At 41.3% G+C, this 19,939-nt stretch overlaps 1 protein-coding gene across 1 annotated transcript in view; it reads right to left on the reverse strand.

Moving 5' to 3' along the window:
- PPIL2 (peptidylprolyl isomerase like 2) overlaps positions 1 to 19,939 on the reverse strand; it is a 116,286-nt gene that overhangs the window by 52,914 nt on the left and 43,433 nt on the right. The window contains exons 9-12 of the mRNA XM_084649456.1: positions 11,045 to 11,120; positions 9,822 to 9,982; positions 7,214 to 7,289; positions 2,743 to 2,849 (exon numbers count right to left, since the gene is read on the reverse strand). Of these exons, the coding sequence (XP_084505582.1) occupies positions 2,743 to 2,849; positions 7,214 to 7,289; positions 9,822 to 9,982; positions 11,045 to 11,120 (420 nt within the window). The remainder of the gene's footprint in view (positions 1 to 2,742; positions 2,850 to 7,213; positions 7,290 to 9,821; positions 9,983 to 11,044; positions 11,121 to 19,939) is intronic.

Below are 19,939 nucleotides of genomic sequence, written 5' to 3' on the forward strand. Positions count from 1 at the left end.
CATAGTGCTATTCAATGTTTAAGAGCAAGAAAGCCACCTTTGTCATTGAACAGGGTGACAGACCTATAGATTAATCATGGCGTGACATGCTGCTGTGATGCTTCCCACATCATGGTGATGCATCTCTCACTCATCACCACTACTGTTTGGCAGAAAGGAGGATAAACGGAGCTTGGTGTATTTGTTGCATTCTCATTTTCCACATCTCCAGCCCTGCACACTGCCTGCTAGGCAATGAAATGGAAGCTCTGGTCATATTTTTGGACTCCACAATAGCTGCCTGAAGCTTCTGAGTCACTGGCTAAATATCACTATTCTACAGTTATAGTGGTCACCAGAAGCAACGTCTAGAGTAAGCCCGAAAAATATTTCCCATTATAATCTCCTAATTCACATGCTTAGAACTTTCCAAAATACCATTTGGGCTGAAATTTTCCAAGTTTGGTGTCTGCCTAAAAATCAAAAATTTTTTAAAAAGTTTGAGTGTAATCCCTTCAGGTGAGTTCTGGAAGAGCGAGACAATATTGTTTGTGTTTGTTTTAAAAAACAGAGCTGAGGAGGGAGTGGGGTTGGGGAGAAAGCTACTTTTTGCAACTTGGTACAGAAAATATTCAGTGATGTCACACTCTGCCAATTTTACTACGAGTCTTGCTATATTTGTGATTCTGATAACCCTGTGTCCTGGAATCAGATAAATATAGGGTTGTCTCAGCTTTCATTTTTTTAAAACAGTGAATTTCTACCCTCTTGGCTGTAGGTTAAAAAAAAGCCTGAAAACGTGAACTGTAGAGACTTGGACACCCAGAAGGTAAATAAACCCCCGAAGTTATTTTATAAAATCACATGACATTTTGGAATCTGACTCAAAGTTTTGAATGCCTGGGGTTGGCAAAGCTGTATTGTCTCTATTGAGGATTAGTGCTTCCACTTGGTATAAAGGAAGATGGCAGCACAGCCCACTGAATAGGGCATTCGTCTAGGAGACCTGGGTTCTGTCCCTGGTTCTGCCACTCACATGCTGGGTAACCCTGAGCAAGTCATGCTCTCCTCTCTGCGCCTCTCTTTCCCATCCCCGCTTTGTCTGTCCTGTCTGTTTAGATTATATAAGCTCTTTGGAGTAGAGTCTCTCATATATTATGGTCATGGTCCTGCAATGTGTGTAACTCTACACCTCAGCAGTCCCATTGAAGCTAATGGTATTCCCACAGTGTATAAAGTTAAACATGTGTGCAAGTCTTTGCATAACTGGGGCTCATATATTTGTACAATGCCTAGCTCTCAGTCAGGTGCCAACTCTCAGTTAGGGCCTGTAAGGACTACCGTAATACACAAATATTAATTTAAGATTGACATTAAAGCATTAGAAAGTTATGCACTGACCATGTAATGCAGGACATTTCCTTAATGTTCCTGGTTCACACTTACACATATATACACTATGTATTCATAACTAGCTACGGGCTAGATTTTGCCAACTCATTCATGTGGAGTCGTCGAGCCCGATATTGAGTGTAGACCTATTGATTCCAATGGCACTATTTGTGATGTAAGATATTACTCAACAAAAGCCTGGTAAAATTTGGCCCAAGTTTACTCTTCTCATTGGCTCTAAGAACTCGAGCTCTGCTGGTGAAACTTGAAAGCTCTACAAGCCAAACAGCTGCTTAGCAAGAAGTCTGTAAGCACAGCTGGTGAAGCTGGAGAGAAGATATGCAGCTATTAGCTTATAAAATTCACACTCTGAACAGCTCTAGAATTTTTCCTTTTGCTTCTCTCTCCTTTTTTCTTTTAAAAAGGAGAAGAACTTTTATAAAAGGTATTCACACAAAGCAGAGATTGCACAATTAAAATCACAGTTTGGAAATGCACGGCAATGTTACCTAGTCCATTTTGCACATACTTACTAGTTATCTGATTAAATGTATAGCGTAATATCTTACCATTTCTATCAAACTCTATTCTCTATAAAGACAGGATGTATAACACAGCTGAGTAACCAGTGGTATTGGAACCTTCGCTTTTGTATATCTTGGTTTTATCATTTCAACCATGCAACTTCAATGTTACATTAGTGCAGCTTATCACATTTCATAATAGAAACAATACTTTGGACTAATGTGGCATTTTAATGTGATGATCTCAAAGTGCTTTACAAAAATGGGCAATAATTATTATGACCATTTTTCAAACAGGTAGTGCTGAGGCACAAAGAGGCTAAGTGTCTTGCCCAAAGCACACAGACAAAGTCAACAGCAGAGTCAAGAATATAAGCAAGGTCTCTTGACTCCCCTCCCTTCTTAAAGTCGAGATGGTGTGTTCAACTGCAAATAGGAAGGGAGATATCCATAAGATAATTTCTATATTAAGATGCAGTCCATGCTATGAAAGAGTTTGAGAATCTCCGTTCGATTTTTAATTTTGCTTTAATTATTTTCTAATTTCTCCATAGACTTGCATTAGCTGACTTCGAAGACCCTGACTATCTCTACTCCTGTGTTACTCTGAAGGGCCACGAACGATGCAAGAGCCTTCTCCTCCACAGCTCATGCCATCAGGAACTGCTTTTCCTTTCCGCTCTCACCCTCTTGAGTCTCAGATTCTCTTAGAATTTCACATTTTAAAAGTTAAAAAGATCACTGAGTATATACTGCTTGCATTGTTTCACTATTCGGAGCTCCAACCCCTGTTCTATTCATAATCTAGAGTTACATTACAAGACTGAATCTAGGTAGCATACTGTACCATATCACAGTGCAACTCCAAGTTCAGGTCTCCTTTATTAGTGTGCAGTCGTACATAACCTTTTTTCTTCACATACTGGTATCGCACAACGTCCTCCTCAATGGCAGCTGCCTCAAAGCAAAGGTAAAAATTAGCACTTTTGAAATTTCTTCATTAACCTTTAGAAGCTATCTGCAAACAAATTACTAGATCCCTATTAGATGATATCCTCCCCATGGACTTAGGGCCCTCACATATGGTAATGTACAAATCATCAGATGGCAATCTCACATTAATCATCCTACGCCACAAAATTTTCATTCTAGAAAGCCACAACTTGTCTAGAGCCAACAATGTGGTCTGTATTTTAAGCATCAGGTAACCCTGAATACTACACACTGTAATTTTCCAGTAGTATCTACTAATTATGGGTATTATTTTGAAACCAAATTGCTTCTTGCCAAATTAGAAACCATGCAGGTAGTCATCAGCCAACCACAAATTGTTGACATATGAAGACCTGAACTGATGGAGCCATGTCACTACTGGAAAGTCAAACCAAAGGCTCACTTCAAGAGACTTATTTCTTTTGTGTCAAAGAAACTCCATTTCTATCAATATTTCTAGATACCCAAATCTGTCTCCAAAGCATAGAAAAATAAAACTAGGGAAAGATACAGGAATTCACGCTAAGTAAAGAAAATTACTTTGGTAAATATGCAGTTAGAGTACTGGCTTCAGGCTTTAACTAAGTGTACTTGATAGTCTGAAATCTTTAATCCCAAGAGTAAGAGCTCTATCTTGCATTTTAAACACTAATTGCCAAGTCACTTAACACTGAAATTAAAACATTGAGTGCATTTTTGTTTAAGCTAGAGGACGAAAGGAAAGAATTACTGTTTAAAATGCATCTTTGGCAAGAAATAGAACCTTGAATAGCAGTAAGTCAAAAGCTGCCAGACAGCATGCAGTTTTTTAAGATATAATTTTAACCAAAACCAAGAGGTTTTTAAGCCAAAAGACAGTAAACGTTTTACATGAGAGGAGATCAAGTTTCATTGCTAACTTGCATATATGTGCATCCCATTTTGTGGTCCATAGGCATATGAAATACCTCATTAATTTTAGTTCAATATCTACATACTTACCATTCAGAGCTAAAACTAAATTCACAATTGCTACATTATTTTGGAATGAACTCACTGGAAAAAACAGCTGCCTACCTTTTCGTAACTATTGTTCAAGATGTGTTGCTCATGTCCATTCCGTTCTAGGTGTGTGCGTGCCCATGTGCACAGTCATCGGAGATTTTTGCCTTAGGGTACCCATGGGGTCAGCTGTGGCACCCTCCTGAGTGCTATGCACTTTGTGAACACTCTTGGGGGTTACGAGAGTCCGAAGGGCAGTGTCATGAATTGGAAATGGAGGAACTCAAAATGGAGGAATTGTCTTTGTCCAGAGAAAATGGAGACATGGAAATATGCATCCTTCAAGACAAGGGCGGCATACTAGTCTCCCGGATCCAGGGAGGAGACTATGGAGGCCAGGGAAACCATGCAGAACTTCAACTTTTTGAGGTGCTTGTTGAGGCGTCGCAGGTCCAAGTTGGGTCTGAGGCCCCATTTCGCTTTTGGGATTAGGAAATAATCTGAGTAGAATCCTTTCAACCCTCTTCTCCTGAGGGACCTCCTCTACTACCCCCATTCTGAGGTTGTCTACCTCCTGGGCGAGGAGTTGCTTGTGAGAAGGGTCCCTGAAGAGGAATGGGGAAGGGGGGTCGGAGGGAGGGTCAGCCAAGAACTGCAGGCTGTAGCCCGAAGATATGTCAAGCACCCAACAGTCTGAAGTCAGCCGTGAACAGGTCAACCGTGCAGCTGTGCGTCCATGAGCTCGGAGAAGAGCCCTGCTCCTTCAAATGGGAGGTCCTGTAGTGTGGTCTGCATCTCCTGGGATAACCCACAAGACTGTAACCAAGAGCTGCGCCTCACTACCACCGCAGAGGTGACAACCCTGGCCGCCGAGTCAGTAGCCTCCCAGGCCATCTGGAGGGCACCTTTCGCCATCACTTTGCCTTTCTCCTCTGAATAGGTGAACTCCTGGGCTTGGTCCTGTGGAAGAGCCTCCTTTAATTTACTAAGGGAGTCCCACAGATTAAAACTGTATCTGACTAACAGGACCTGGTGGTTAGACACCCAAAATTGCAGGATGGCTGTAGAATAAATCTTTCTGCCAAATACGTCCAGTCTCTTGGCGTCTTTGTTTTTCGGCATGCCACTCACCTGTCCCTTTCATTAACAGCGGACACAACCAATGACCCAGCTGGAGGGTGTGTATTTAGCTATTCAAATCCCTTTACAGGGACAAAATACTACTTTTCCGCCTTCTTAGAAGTGGGCGGAATGGCAGAGGGGGTCTGCCACAGCAATTTTGCAATCATAAGAACCCCTGAGTGGACAGGCAGCGCGATCTGGGCAGGGATGGTGGAGGATATGACATTAAAAAGGTCATCTGACTCCTCCATCAACTCCTCAATCTCCAGGTTTAAATCAGTAGCCACCCTCTTAGGAGGGCCTGGTGCTCCTTAAAGTCATGGATGGGACTGCCAGTTTGGGAGGGGCCCGCCACCGCTTCCTCTGGAGACAACGATGACAACTGCACTGCAGGGGGAGAGGCAGGTTCCCCTTCCCTCTCTAGGGATGGCTCCTTAGGTGTAGGAGCCTGCTGTGCTGCCCCCACATCAGATTCTGCACCCTGCTCCGACTCCGGTGCTGGTGGTGGTTTGTCCCAGGCAGCCAGGAAGGAATGGTGGGAGTACGGGACCAACATCATCAGCATGCCCCAAAGATTCCAGTATGGCCATTGAGCAGGCCACTGTCCCTGCTGCCATGCTGCTATCGCAAATGCCATGCCGGTCTTGTGAGTTGGTGGTGAGTCACCTTTTCTTGGCGAGGGACTGAACTCCTGCTCCAACTTGAACCCTTGCCCCTCCGGTGACCAGGCTGGAACAGTGGAAGCTTGAGTTTGCCGACTGACCCTCATTGGTGACTGGTGAGAAGAGGGTGAGGATCGGTGCCTGTCCTACGAGCGGTACCAGGGAGATGGAGACCAGTGCCACAATGGGGAGCAATCCCATACTGGTGGGGGCTTGACGCTTGGGAGATCGTCCAGGCGATAGCGACCTGCACCATGGCGATCTCTGACAGGGGGCTTGCCGGTACCAATGGTACAGGGACCGGTGCCTCGATTCTGGTGTCCATACTTCGGGGGGGGAGAGCATAGCATAGCATCAGGGACCTGGGTCTTCTGGCCAGAGACGGAGGTTGTGGGAACGGGGTCCTCGGCCGTGGTGATGGGGACTTATGCCTGCGGTCCGAGGATGCTCCACTTCCCTATGGGGCGGTCCCATGACTGGGTTGCCCTTGGACGGCGGGTCCTTAGCCGAGTCCAGCACTTGGCGCAGAGGCAGCTGACTTACTGGGTCTTTAGCTGCTGAGGCCGCTTCAAGCAATGAAGGCCCTAGAAGGAGCCAGGATGCCCTGCTTCTCCCAGGAGTCAGAGGCAGATCCCTGGCTGGGTTAGGGGGTCTGAGCGCAGCAGTACTGCCGTGAAGCTCCAGGGCAGGCATGTGGCCCAACACAGGTCCTTTGCCCAAAGCCACCTTCCCCTCTGGTGCCGGGGAAGCCCTTCTTCTTATGCCGCTTCTTAGGCACCGGCAACGCACTCTGCACCGATACTGATGTGCCAGGAGTGGATTCCAAATGGGAGGGCTCCGACGCAGGACGAAGCACAGCCTCCACTAGGAGGGCCCTCAAGTGGATATCCTGCTCCTACTGGGTTCTAGGGCGAAAGTTCTTGCAGATCCTGCCCTTGTCCTTTATATGGGACTCCCCAAAGCACTTCAAACAGCTGTCACGGGGGTCACTAATAGGCATCGGCCTCTTGCATGACGAGCATGGTTTGAAGCCTGGAGAAAGGTGCATGCCCTGCTCCAGGGAGAAGTCCCAGCTGGGACTCTAACTACTAAACTAAGACTAACATTTAAACTAATGGCTAACTAAGTACCTAGAAACTATATCTACAAAGGAGATAACAACAGCTGTTAAGAACAGAAGACGAGGTGCTCCGACCAACCATCATGAGCAGTAAGAAGGAGCTGAGAAGGCATAGGGCCAGTGGCGCCTGATATATCAGCACATGAGCGCATGATATATCACCTCAAGAGGGCTGACCCTATGGATACCGTTAAGGCAAAAATCTCTGACGACTGCGTGCGTGGGCGCGCACACACCTAGAATGGAATCGACATGAGCAAGCACTCAAGGAAGAAACCAGGGCTATAGCTGCATGTACAATACTATTCTAAGACATCATATACTGACTAGTTAACAATGCATTCTTGCAGTCCTCTCAAAAGTATGTATACAGGACAACATACTTTATACCAGTATATTTGATTAAAATACACTTTGTTAATGATCGGTATCTACAGTACCTGCTTCATGTGTTGTTTCTGGGGCCATGGCAGTGGATGTGAAGGAAGCACTTACTGTCCCTGTAGAATAGTGAGCCTGTACAAAAGATTAAAAATTCAGCAGAGTTAACATTACAAAAACTGGAGGAAAGAGATGCACCTGCACTCTGCCCTCAAATCCATCTAATTAATTTTGATGTACGTACACACACAGTGAAATAACAAGCTACCTATATAATAGCAGTCGTAGTAATTAATAAGAAATAATAATAATACAGCTGGAGGGAATAATGGAAGCAATTAGTCAGCTACTGTCAAAGCAACTCCAGTTCTATTAATTGTTAAAAGAAGATCAGAAGTCCATCTACATATCGGGTAAATTCCTGGCCTCATGGATAAAATGGATGTTTTTTTCCGTTGTCTTCAGTGGAGCCAATATTTTACCCCTAAGCTCTCCAATGGATTTAAATACCAGTACTTTTCTAAGTGCCCTGCTAGAATGAATTAACTGTCGGTTTTAGCTTCTCATTCCCACCAGGCCTTCAGATAGACTGTGGTGAAGACTGTCTTATAAACAGTAATTAGATACATTTGTGTTTTTTTAAATGTTACCAGAGCAATGTTTCCTAAAGTATTTGCCGCATTTCCAATGTCTTTGCAGTACTACAAAGCTGGGCTCTAAAGATCTTGAAAAAGAAACTATCCCGTTGAACAATACATATACTGCTTTCCTTTTCTTAACTAACAGTTGCTAAACTAAATAATAAGATCTGGCAGGTTGCTATACTACGTGGCACAGCCTACATTCTCCCCCGCCCAAAAGGGACAGCATGGTTTAATAACGCTTTGGAAAACATACATCGGCTTTCTTGGTTCCTCTTCTGCAGATGCACAAGTGCTGCAGTTTTAAGCGTGTCTGATACTGTTGTGATAAAATTTCATATTGACTTTTCATTTTTAGGTTATGTAATATTGGCCATGATAAAAAGAAAAAAGGTTAGATTCTGTAATTCCTTACTTAAAATATTACCACTTAATTACTAGAAGCACACAAATGTCTTCTATGTTTCCTATTTAAAGCAGACCTTCTCTTTATAAGAACTGGAGCGGAAAGAGGAGCACTACGCGGTGGTATTTCTCCATCTGTCACCTATAACATTTGCTCTGATGAATTTCTACTTAAGGCTGTCCAGACACTGAGCTCAAGGGGCTTATTGCTTCCACATCATCAGGCAAGGGTTTTCTTATCACAAGATATTTTTATATTCACAGCTGGAGATATGAAGGGAGCATTGCTGGCAAGACTTCTGTAAAACATCCTGGGTAAGTGAAATTAAAGCTAACTAAACATATGGAGGGGCTTTGGGAACACTCAGAGTGACACTTGAGCGGACATTGTCACGTGACCCCTAACATCTATAGCCCTGTTCATAGTTTTCTTTTCTGAAAAAAATGGAACCCCACTCATGGATCTTAAGATGTATTTGTGTTTTTAACTCAAGACCAAATAAGTAATAATATATAGCTTGTTTAAATAATTATACACACATCTGTAGATCTCAAAGCATTTTATTGAGGTAAACAATAATATCCTCATTTTACAAAGGGAAAAACAGAGGCAGGGAAATGAAGCAACGTGCCCAAGATCACCTAGTGAAATCAGTGGCAGTGCTGGGTATAGAATCCAGGTTTCCTGTGTGCTCTGCCCCTTAGGCTATACTGCCTCCCACAGAAGCCAAGGGAGCTTTGCCAATTATACCAGCTGACAATCTGGTCCTGTGACATGCGGACAGTTCACCGTCCATATGATTTCATCTTTTTCCCCAAATACATTTTGTTTTTTAAAATTGTATAATTGCCTGAATAGGAACAAACAAGCCAAGACAAATCTAAGCCTTGCAGCTTCTCATATATCTAGGCTCATAAACAGTCTAAATTGCCTCTGTTTTGTTTTTAAATCACGTGGCACACTCCTACTAACTGATGTTCATACAAGGGTAATCTAAGCACAGTGACATGTCCCAGAGAACTGTTTTAGGGAGAGGATAACACTCAGCAATCCTGGATTCAATATGCAGACGGATTATTTCTTGACAACCATGAACACACAGTAATATGCCCCTGATAAGGGCACCTTTTACAATAATCCATTAAAAATACTGTGAAGAAGAACTGTTGAAGCTGCTTCTGGTGATTTATATATATGCCTACATCAGGAACGATTCACTTGCATTGCCCTTAAGCTGTGTTCCTTCTGCCAATGATAAATTAATTCAAAGCAAGAAATTACAAGCTGGAAGGAAAAATCTTCATCACCTAACTCACACCATGGTAATCACATCCTAAATTTAAAGAGCTCTACCTCTTATCGCACCTGATTTAAAAAATATTTTAGGCTCATTTACAAATATTTTACAAAAAAATCCATTGACATACACACATCACTGCATTTCTAAAGAATTGCAGTATAATTTAGCTACACCACTCTCATTGCCTCTGATGTATGGTAAGTTCCCATGCACCAGAAAACAGCCCTGTCTGCTCAGGTGGCGATATGGCTACTATACTGAAAAATGCCTTTTACCATTCTTCGGAAATGTAATCAGTGTCGAACTATAAATCAACTTACTGCATTCAGCTTATCCACTTTTCTCTTTTCCGGGGCCTTCATTGTAGCTGCTAGAATATCATCTCCTTTGAATTCTTTATACAGCTCCAGTAAAGTCTCTCGGGTCTCTAAATTTGTATTTTTCAGATAGTAAGATGGATCCAATTTTGCTTTTTCTTCATCTGTAAGATAGTATTAAACCACAGTTTCAGTTAAAAAGCAAGCTCTGGATCTCAAAATCATTTTGTTCCCCTTCAACTTAACAAGGCCACACATATCTCTCTAGCCAACAGAAGTTGCTCCAATAAAAGATATTACCTCACCCACCTTGTTTCTCTATAGAAGAAGAAATCTTTTTCATGGAAACTGACACACATTTTTGCTTTTGTAGAAGTGATTATGATGAATGAGTCAGCAATAAGACACAATGTGAAAAAAGTGACATCCAAGTATGGTGAGACAAATACTTTACTGGCCATGTACTAGAAAAGGGCTTGACTTTATATCCTTTCCCATTGAAAGACTCTTCAGAACAACTGGAAGCTACCTAAACTCTTATAAATCAATTTAAACCACTTGTACGGAATACTAAAAAGACAGACACTATTTTTGGATACATAATGCAAAAAAATCTGCCCTTTGTCCCCTCAGTGAATGAAACAGATCTATGGCTCATAATGCCCAAGATACATGGTGTCACAGTACAGAAGCATTTTTTTTTTGAAGTGATATAAGTCATACCTGGGTTCTGCCCTAGCATGCCTAATTTTTGCTGACAAATATTTAGAGCTGAATTTGGCTGGGGAGAGGAGGGGGTGGACAACAGGGGTAAGGAGGTTGAAGCTGGGGGTGGGAGCAGAGCCGGGGACTGAGGCTGGGGCCTCGGGTGTGGGGCCAGTAGCCGGGGTCAGGAGTGGAGCTGGGTGGTGCTCCCTCCCCACTCCCCAGTGGGGCTGGCCCGGGCCTCAGCCACACACCCCCAGGGGAGTGTGCCCCACAGTTTGGGGTCCTCTGATCTATTTAATGATAAGCACGGTGGAGACTGTCTCTTACTGTGTGTTTATACAATGTCTAGAACTACCGGTCCCAATCTGAGCTGGGGCCTCTAGGCACCATTGCATAACATTTCATAATCCCACCATCCAGTGTTTTCTTTTAAAAATCACTCGACATTCCACAAGCTATTCTCCGGGTTTGTATATTAGGATTAGAGTTTCTTCAGCCAAGCTTTAGTTCATCCTTACCTGGGTCTGTCACCTTTAAGTTGTTTTTAACATGGAAGAAGTCGGACACATTAAATTTGTCCAGATTGGTTGGATCCTGAAAATAAAAATAAAAAAAAGTATAATGGAAATGAAACAGCAGGTAATAGCAAGCGTGTGTTAAATGGTGGGCTGGAAAAGACTGAACTAAACATGATACAGACAAAATTTCAGGTAAACGATATATAGAAAATAGCTATTAAAATAGCAATATCTGAAAGAGTAAAAATTCCTGGTTATATTTGTTATATGACTGACATTTAGTGTTGTGTTAATTAGCAAGTACAGAACCAGTTACTAGCATAGTGTTGCTCATTAATGGACTGGGTTCCGATAACTGGTCACAGCTTGCAAACTCTGAGATTCTGATTCTAAACTGAGTTTAGCCTTCCAGAGTATTAGCCAAATAAAATGTCCAGCACCAAAGGACCAGATTATTGAAGTTCTCTAGGCACCTATAGGTACAAATACGTGCCCACTAGAATTTTTAAAAATACGTAGGCACCTATTTACTTCTTTAGGCAACTAAATACCTTTAAAAAAAATTTGGCCCAAGGAGGATAACACTGCAAACAAATACAATACAATAAAAATGATTCCTTCATTTTTAAATGAGAAATTTAACACTTTAAACAGGAAAGATAACTGAATGCCCATGTGGTGTAGTACGTGCTATTCATTTGCAGTGAGGTTCATTTAACGTGAGCTAATATAGCAGGGCCTTCAGATCCACATGGATCCTATTGATCACGCAACACATTTTTTCCACAGTCTTAGAAAAAATTCACTTTCATACAACACTTTTCATACCCAAGATAACACAGACTTCTTTTAAAACAGCAGGGAGTCTGATCATAGCAGCACAGTGATTATGCGGACCAAGAAACAAGAGCTATTTGCTCTACCATACATACAGCGTCAGATATCAGACTGACTGATGTTTTTTCCACTGAATGCATCCGATGAAATGAGCTGTAGCTCATGAAAGCTTACGCTCAAATAAATTGGGTAGTCTCTAAGGTGCCACAAGTACTCCTTTTCTTTTTGCGAATACAGACTAACATGGCTGCGACTCTGAAAGATATCAGAAGCTGTCTATTGAGAGCATACAATAGGATTGCGGTTGTTCAGCAAATCCATGACTGGGAGCAGGAGGCCACTTCTAGAGAGTATTATTAGTGTCCCTGCCCATTTTTGGAAAGTGCCGTCTGATCTTTTATTTCCACCAGGACAACTACCACCAAACATTGGAGGAGACGCCCTCCATGTAATGCCTCATTTGAAGAAGAATATGTCTAAAAATATGTCTAATATGTCCAAAATCTCTTAATATCGAATCTTCCTGTAGGACTTGAACTCGTGACCTAAGAGTATTACCAACTGAGCTGTGAAGGTAGTTCAGTAAAAGTACTGAGGATAGTAATAGTACATGAAATAAAAGAACAGAGATCTTTTATCATGGAATACTCCGGGTTCAAAGGTAGCCAAGGTATTAAACGAATGGTTGGGGGGAGGGGAGCGGGAGAGTCACCACTTTCACACAGACACTATATTTCAAACAGCTTCCTAAGCATGGAAAGGTGGTAAATGATTAAAATGACATTAATGTTTAAAACAATTAACTCTAATTTCCATACTAATATTTTAAAAACGAATTATAAAGTTATTTCTCAGGGGTATGTCAGTAAATCAGTTTAGTGATATCTCTGTAAACTGTATAGCTAAACAAAAAACCTTGAAGCACTACACTCATTTTTAAGCCACTTAATACTAGTAGGGAGCAAATGCTCACTCTGAGGGACATTAGGAGCTGAATCTGAGGTCCTTACTCCGTCTAAACTCCCACTGACTTCACAGATGTGTTAGGTCAGAAGCCTGTAATTTGCTGCACTCTGGCAGAAGATGCAGTGAATTGCAGGATTGCAGTCTTCCTTTGGGATTTGATCCGAAAAGTCACCTTGCACATGTTTTTGCCAGCACATCTTGCTAGGGTCAAGTAGCTGATCCAAGAGAAGGGTAATCACACTAGTGGATAGAAAAGGGGACCAGGAGTCATGAGGGCTAGCCTTATTTCTGCCACTTGCTGTAAGACCGGAAGCAAATCCCTTCAGCTCTTTCTCTACCAATAAAAACACGCCTCACACACACAAAGGCTGTGAGCTTTAATCAACTTTTGTGGAGCATTTCAAAACCTAAATATCCTCAGACCAAGTATGCTCTATTAGACTGTAAGCTGTTGGGGGCAGGGACAGTTTCTTAGGCGATGTTTCGTATGGTGCAATCCTCATTTACAAGACGATGTTAAATAAGCAACAAATAAGTATCACACTGAAAACTCTATTAAGTGACCCACTCAAAGAACCAGCAAAAAAATTAATGACCTACTAGATGTGGATCTTTAAACTGTGTGGCCATGTGGCTTCCTGTACAATTTTGTTTGACCTTTAGTTAAAGTGGTTAAGACATGGGGATGCCTACTGGAGAGGCAGTATCATTCAATAATCCTTAATCTTTCCTCATAATCATCATTTCCCCCCTAAGGCTTGGCCCTTGTAAGCTCATCTTTCAAGCAAAGAGGTCACAACATCACATCAGGATAAATAATTATTCCAGGAAATTATATCTTACAGAAAATAAAGAGAGTTGTGAAGTGGTAAAGGTTGCTTGAGGAGACAAAATCTAAAATACCTTAATAAAAATACAACAGTCAAACATTCAAAAAAAAATATTGCAGACTAGGTTAGTGACTAATACACTGACATGAATGTGAATAGTATAATTATTCAAAAAAAGTAACAAAATTACTCAAATTGTTACTTTCAATTAGAAAGTTCTCAAGATTCCATCTCTACTAAGTCAATGGTTAATACAGCAGAGCTGTGGCTTCATCTCTCATTAAATGATACAATTATGCCTTTCATTCATCCCTGAAATTGTATGCCTCCATTGGTGAATAAATCTTTAGTTTTATTGCTGGCAGTAAAACCAAAAGACATTTATGAAATCTGCCTGCATGAGTTTGCACCCTAATGACGACCCACTGGCTCGCCTGTTTGCTTCTCTCCTCCTTCCCCCCGTCAAATCATTTCCCATTATTTTTCAGTTCCACAACAGCAACTAGGATGCAGCCTCACCAAGGCATTTGATGTTGAAAAGCTAGATATTGTTTCTTTTCTTTGAGCTCTAGCGTAAGAGAATGTAGCTTTTGATTTCCAGGAATAGGAAATCTGGGCGCATTTCTTAACCATCCTGGTATGCTCTTTCACTTTTGTATATAAACAAACTGTTCTAGCACAAAAAATAAGTATAACATGCCCCCAAAAAATCCAGGGGTAATTTCTGATCTCTAAATTGACATCATAGAGGGAAGTGAGGCATAAATGAAAAACAAAACAAAAAAAGCCCAGGCAAAGGCACAACTTTCAACTGCCAACAGAAAATGCAGATTGCCTGTTTTCACGCATTCCTCTAGCTACTCACAGGCTACAACGTTTACTTACAGAAAGCTATAAGCATGCCAGGACACTACAGGTGAAGAGAATAAGACAATTTACCCATTCCAGGGATCTGAAAATACATCATCATATTAATAGAGAACATAAGGATTTTACAGAAAGTCACATTTCTGCCACTCCTGCTCAAGCTTAGGGGTAAGAGTTGCTCCTGGAACAGTCTCTCTTTGTAACAGGGAGATGGAGGGAGAAAAAGTGGCCTACAATAAAGATTAATCTGGTAACATACATTATATTCTCTTTTACAAAAGCCTCATGATTACATTTATTTATATTTTATACATAATTTAAATAAATTTAGATATCTAGTTACTTAAAGGCCTCCATAAAGCGAAGTCTTAAGCGTTCAGGATATCACAGACTCCTCAAGGTAGCTAACTTTAAAAGGTAGCATTTCACAGCCATAATACTTTTAGTTGCTTATTGGCTTAATCAGTGTGACCGCTGACACTGAGCAACTAAGGAAGAAGCCTTTATAGCCACCCACCCCTCTATATACTTCCCCTGGCTCTCCAAAACCTCATTTAACTACCTCTTCATAACTCAAGAATCACAGTATGGAATATGGTAAACAGCAAACTGCAACCTCATCTCCTTAGAGATCATAGCTGTTCTGTCTCTCTGTCCTTTGGAGTTCTAAGCATGAATGACACAAATGAGAAACCCCAAGGCCTTGTGAGCTATTCTTCATTATACTCAGGTGGGCTGTTTTATTCAAGTAGAAACCTTTAAAGATTTGATTTATACTATCATCCTTCTATTCTCATTTCTGCAACGCAGGAATTTCACTGTACATTGAGTAGGCAGGCCAATTAAGCAGCATACATACTACAAGTGTATTTTTCCTTCCGTCATTGAAGAAATGTTCTATAACTTGAAATCTGAGAGTGGCATCTCAGTCAGGTTATCTAGGGCAATAAGTCAACTGACTCCTCCCTCTAAAATTAAGCATTGTGATTCACTAGGAAGAGTTTAATTTAGAACGAGACATATGTTGACTGCAAGAGCACAGCAACAGATGTTAACTTATGTACAGAATACTGCAGGGTTCTACTAAGCACACCTCTCCCCAAAAACTTCGCAAAATAGGTCTGACCAATCCTAACTTGTGCTGCAGATAATGTGGACAAGTTATTTTTTGTCCAAATAAAATCCAAATAAAAACACAAATAATACACATTCTTTGGACATATCCCTTTCAGGAAGAAACTGTCCAACTATTAATAAAATATTTAACATGCCAGGTTCATCTCATTACACCAATGACTGTTATTGTGCAGAGAATCAGATGAGAGAGGGAGTCAAATCAAGACATGAGTGTTGAGAAGACAGATGTAGAGATTAAGACACTTGTTTCAAGGCACCATAGTTGTATGGATGGACTCTCCTTTGTAGAAAATGACTGGAGTCAATAGGGAGTGCCCCTGCTCCAGTTAAGGTGAAGGACCAAGAGCTAAAAATTCCTGGGTAATTGCTGTACATACCTGCCTCTTTGTACAAACTTGCCTTTTGTTACTAGCTACAAAAATGTGGAATTGCTTTTTTTGTAGCTAGCAATAAAGGGCACTGGTGGGTTAAGAGAAAGAGGCCTAACCTGTTTCTGTTCACTTTTTTTAAACTACAGCAAGTCTAATGAAATTGAAACTTATGGTTCATTAAATAGTTTCAGCATGATATTTTTTATTTTTAAGCCCCAATCTGAATGGAGTATTTAATTTTATCATTTTCAATGAACTTTTTTTCTTTTCTATTTAAACATTCCTCTCAACTGTTCTGACCATAAAAACCCTTTGTGTTAATGCAGGAGAGCCTGGAAATAAAACTAATGATTAAAAAACAAAACAAAATAAAACTAACTAGCCTCTTCATTATTAAAGGTGAAATGTTAAAAAATAGTAAATTAAAATTCTGAGGTTCTTTCTGATTTAAACTTTAACAAATTACTAACAGGTAAGAATTTCACAGTGTTGCCAGCTGTTACAATTTTGCCATAAATCTCATGATATTTAATGTTTTTCTTAAAGCCCTGGCCCTTGAAGACCTTTCATTAAGTGAGAATCAGTTTTTTGTTTGTTTTTAAAGTTTCTAGCCCTCATGATTGTGGAATACAAGCTTAAAAACGTGACCCAAGTACATCCTAGAGATTCAAAACCAGGAGGCAAAAAAAACTAACCCATTTTAAAAGATATGAATTGGGGGCCTCAGTCATGATTTTTGAATACTTGGTGCTGGCAATACTATATATGTCCTTTTAGGCAGCGATAAAATCATGGAATTTAGAGATTAAAAAAAACATACAGAGGGGCCTAATTCAAGACAGAGTTAATGGGGAGTTTTGCTAATGACTTTAATGGGATGATAAGATCAGTCTCCCAAGAATTCTCACTTGTTATGTACACTTTGAAAACTGCCTTTGGGGTGAATGCACCCAGCCTGATTAGGAACCCTCCTGCACAAGCTGTGAAGTGGCTTCAGAGCTGCTTCATAGAGGTTACTCCAGCATAGCGGCTGGACTAACCTCCATGGGCACTTACACTGCCTTCCACAATGCTGGTTAATGGTGAGAGGATTCACACAGTGGAAATCATCTGGACCCAACCATGTCCTACCCCATACCACAGGAAGCTCAGATAGAGTGGTGTGTCCCTACCACGTCATCCCTGTATCCAGCCCCTTCTGATTGTATGCAATGACTGTGCACCCCGTTCATTGCCAAGGAGCCCTCTGTCTCCATAGAAAGTGTTTGCTTTACCCTTTAGACAAATAGAATAGCAAATGGGAAATGGCTCAAGAGTACAATATCAATTAGCACACAGCTCAGCTACCTCCAACTTTGTTCATTAATTATGCTTCTTCTCACAAACACCAGTGGTGTTCAACAGCTTGTCAGGATGCATGTCTTGTCTACAGCTGATTAGGCTGTACAGCAACACTTAAAAAAAACCACACAGCAATACATACATACTTTATTTTTAAATGGCTGCAAATGTATCTGCCACTGTATGTTTTATGCCCTGATTTTTCTTCTCTAGTCACTTCTCCTGAGAAAACACCATTCCATCATTTTTTGTGGTTCAAAGCACTGGGGATTAAATCCATTAATCTTTCTAACACTCCGTTATTTACGGGGACTAAGCCAGTTACAGCTCTGGAACCATTTGACTTGCACAACCACATTTTATAATAATTTTTCTGGCAGCCCCATGTGACAAGCAGCACCCTCCTGGCCAATGAGAAAGAGACAAGATTGTCAACTCAGCTTCTTCATCACCCACAAGGATTGCTATTGAATAAAACCTAGAGAGGCAGCACAGTTCCTCTCACAGGACGCCCATCCCCTGCAGGCTTGGACGCCAACAGTAACTTGTATATGGTTTTACAGTGCATAGCAGGAATAATTTTTCTGTATCTCAGCAAACTTTAGGGCTTGGGTGTGCATGGATGCACAGGGGTGGTGAAGGGCTGAGAGTCCCTGAGCACTAATATGCAGAGACTCCTCTTTGCTTACCACCCCTCAATACACGATACACCATCCACCCTAAAGGGGGCGTGGGGTTATTGCAGAAGGTACATTGCTGCTGCACACTAGGAAGCTCTTAACATACACTGTACCTCATATAGCTCCTTCAGGAGGCCCACAGAGCTCAGCACTTTTCACAGAGTGAGTGTAGGCTTATCCTCTCAAGGCAAAAAATCTGACTCTTTGCGTTTCTGGTCATCTGCCCCTGAGCTGTGGTAGGAGCCTCAGATTTCCCCGTCCCATATAACACATTCTGGTAGAAACATGTACACTGCCTTCTATCCCAGATCTTCACAACTACTCAAAGAGAAAGAGGCAAGATGTTACATTTGGGTTTAACCTATAATTAATATACAATAACCAGCATGGGTTCATAAAGAATAAATGTTGCCAGCCGAACTTGATTGCTTTGACAGAATCTCCAAATTAAAGTCTGAAGGGAATGTAGTACAGGCCATATGTTGGGATTTAATATCAACTCATAAAATCTTACTTGAAAAATTAATTCAAATTGCTTTGTGGAGGGGACATACACATTGAAAACTAGCTAAAAGTGTAACATCGGCAGTTTATCAAATGAGGGGGTGGGTGAGAGATCTCTTATGGGATATCAAAAATATCACCAATACCTGCTCTTATGTTTCATCCAAAGATATCAATGCAATTTACAAAGAGGGTCTGTATCATTAGTATCAGGGATCAGTATTAAGTCCTGGAGTATTTAAGATCTTTGTTAGTTATCTGGAAACATGTTAGTGAAATCTGTAGACAATGTTAAATTGGGAGAGTTGACTTCCAATCAAGACAGAGAAAATGCAGAGACCTAGAAAGATTAGAAATGTTCAAAATAACAAAATTCAGTTTGTAAGAGATACCAATTAATACAGCTGGGGGAAAACAATCTGAACTGTAATCTATAGGAGAGAGAAACTTGGATGAAGTAGTCCTCAGGTGATAGAGGACAGCAAATTAAACGTGTGTTTGGAGCAATATATGGCAGCCAGGAAAAGGACAATGTAATTTTGGGGGTATAAAGACTGAGGTCAGGTGTATTTAGAGCAAGGACCTAACAGTCACTCTCTCTGCGGTTCTGGTGTGACTGTACCTGGAATACTGTGTATATTTCTGAGCACCACGTATCAGAAAGATACTAACGAAGTGGAGGGAGTTCACACAAGAGCTACAACGGTGATCTGGGTTACTGACTGATGAGGAGAGATTAAAGGGGAGAGAGCAAGAGAGAGAGATGTTCGGCTAAGAGATGACAGAGTACCAAATATCTGGAGAGAGTGTAAACCCCCAACTGTTAAGTGGAAATAGTTAATTATTTATGGAAAAACAAGAGATCTACATTTTGGAAAGAAACATTTAGGCTGAGTATCAGGAGAAGCTTCCCCAGCCTAATACACTTTGCTCTCAAGAATGGTCTCTCAACAGCAGGGGTGGACTTTTAAACTTCTACTGAACAAACCATCAGGAAATGTTAAAGATGGATCAATCATACAACTAGCTGACATAAGATGAGCATTCCATCTAGCTTCTATTATCCTATGGTAGCTGTTTGCAGCCAATACCATTCTCCTACTGTGATCTCATGAGATCTCACAAGCTACCCAGGATCGGGCCAGGTATTTGAATGGAAGACCCACTCCCAAGGAAAGTCTTTTGTGGTTTGGGAAGTGGTGCTCAGAGATCCAGTAGGGCATTCCTTCATCTGAACTAGTACTGAATCATTGCCCCAGAATGGCATTATGGCAAGTAGTACACTTAAAAATGCTGCCTTCTGTGATGGTATGTAAAACTCAGGGCCCTGATCACTTACAGAGAGAAAAGAACCCATGACAC

The sequence above is a fragment of the Lepidochelys olivacea genome (genome assembly GCF_965140295.1).
Source record: "Lepidochelys olivacea isolate rLepOli2 genome assembly, chromosome: 15".
Lineage (NCBI taxonomy): Eukaryota > Metazoa > Chordata > Testudines > Cheloniidae > Lepidochelys > Lepidochelys olivacea.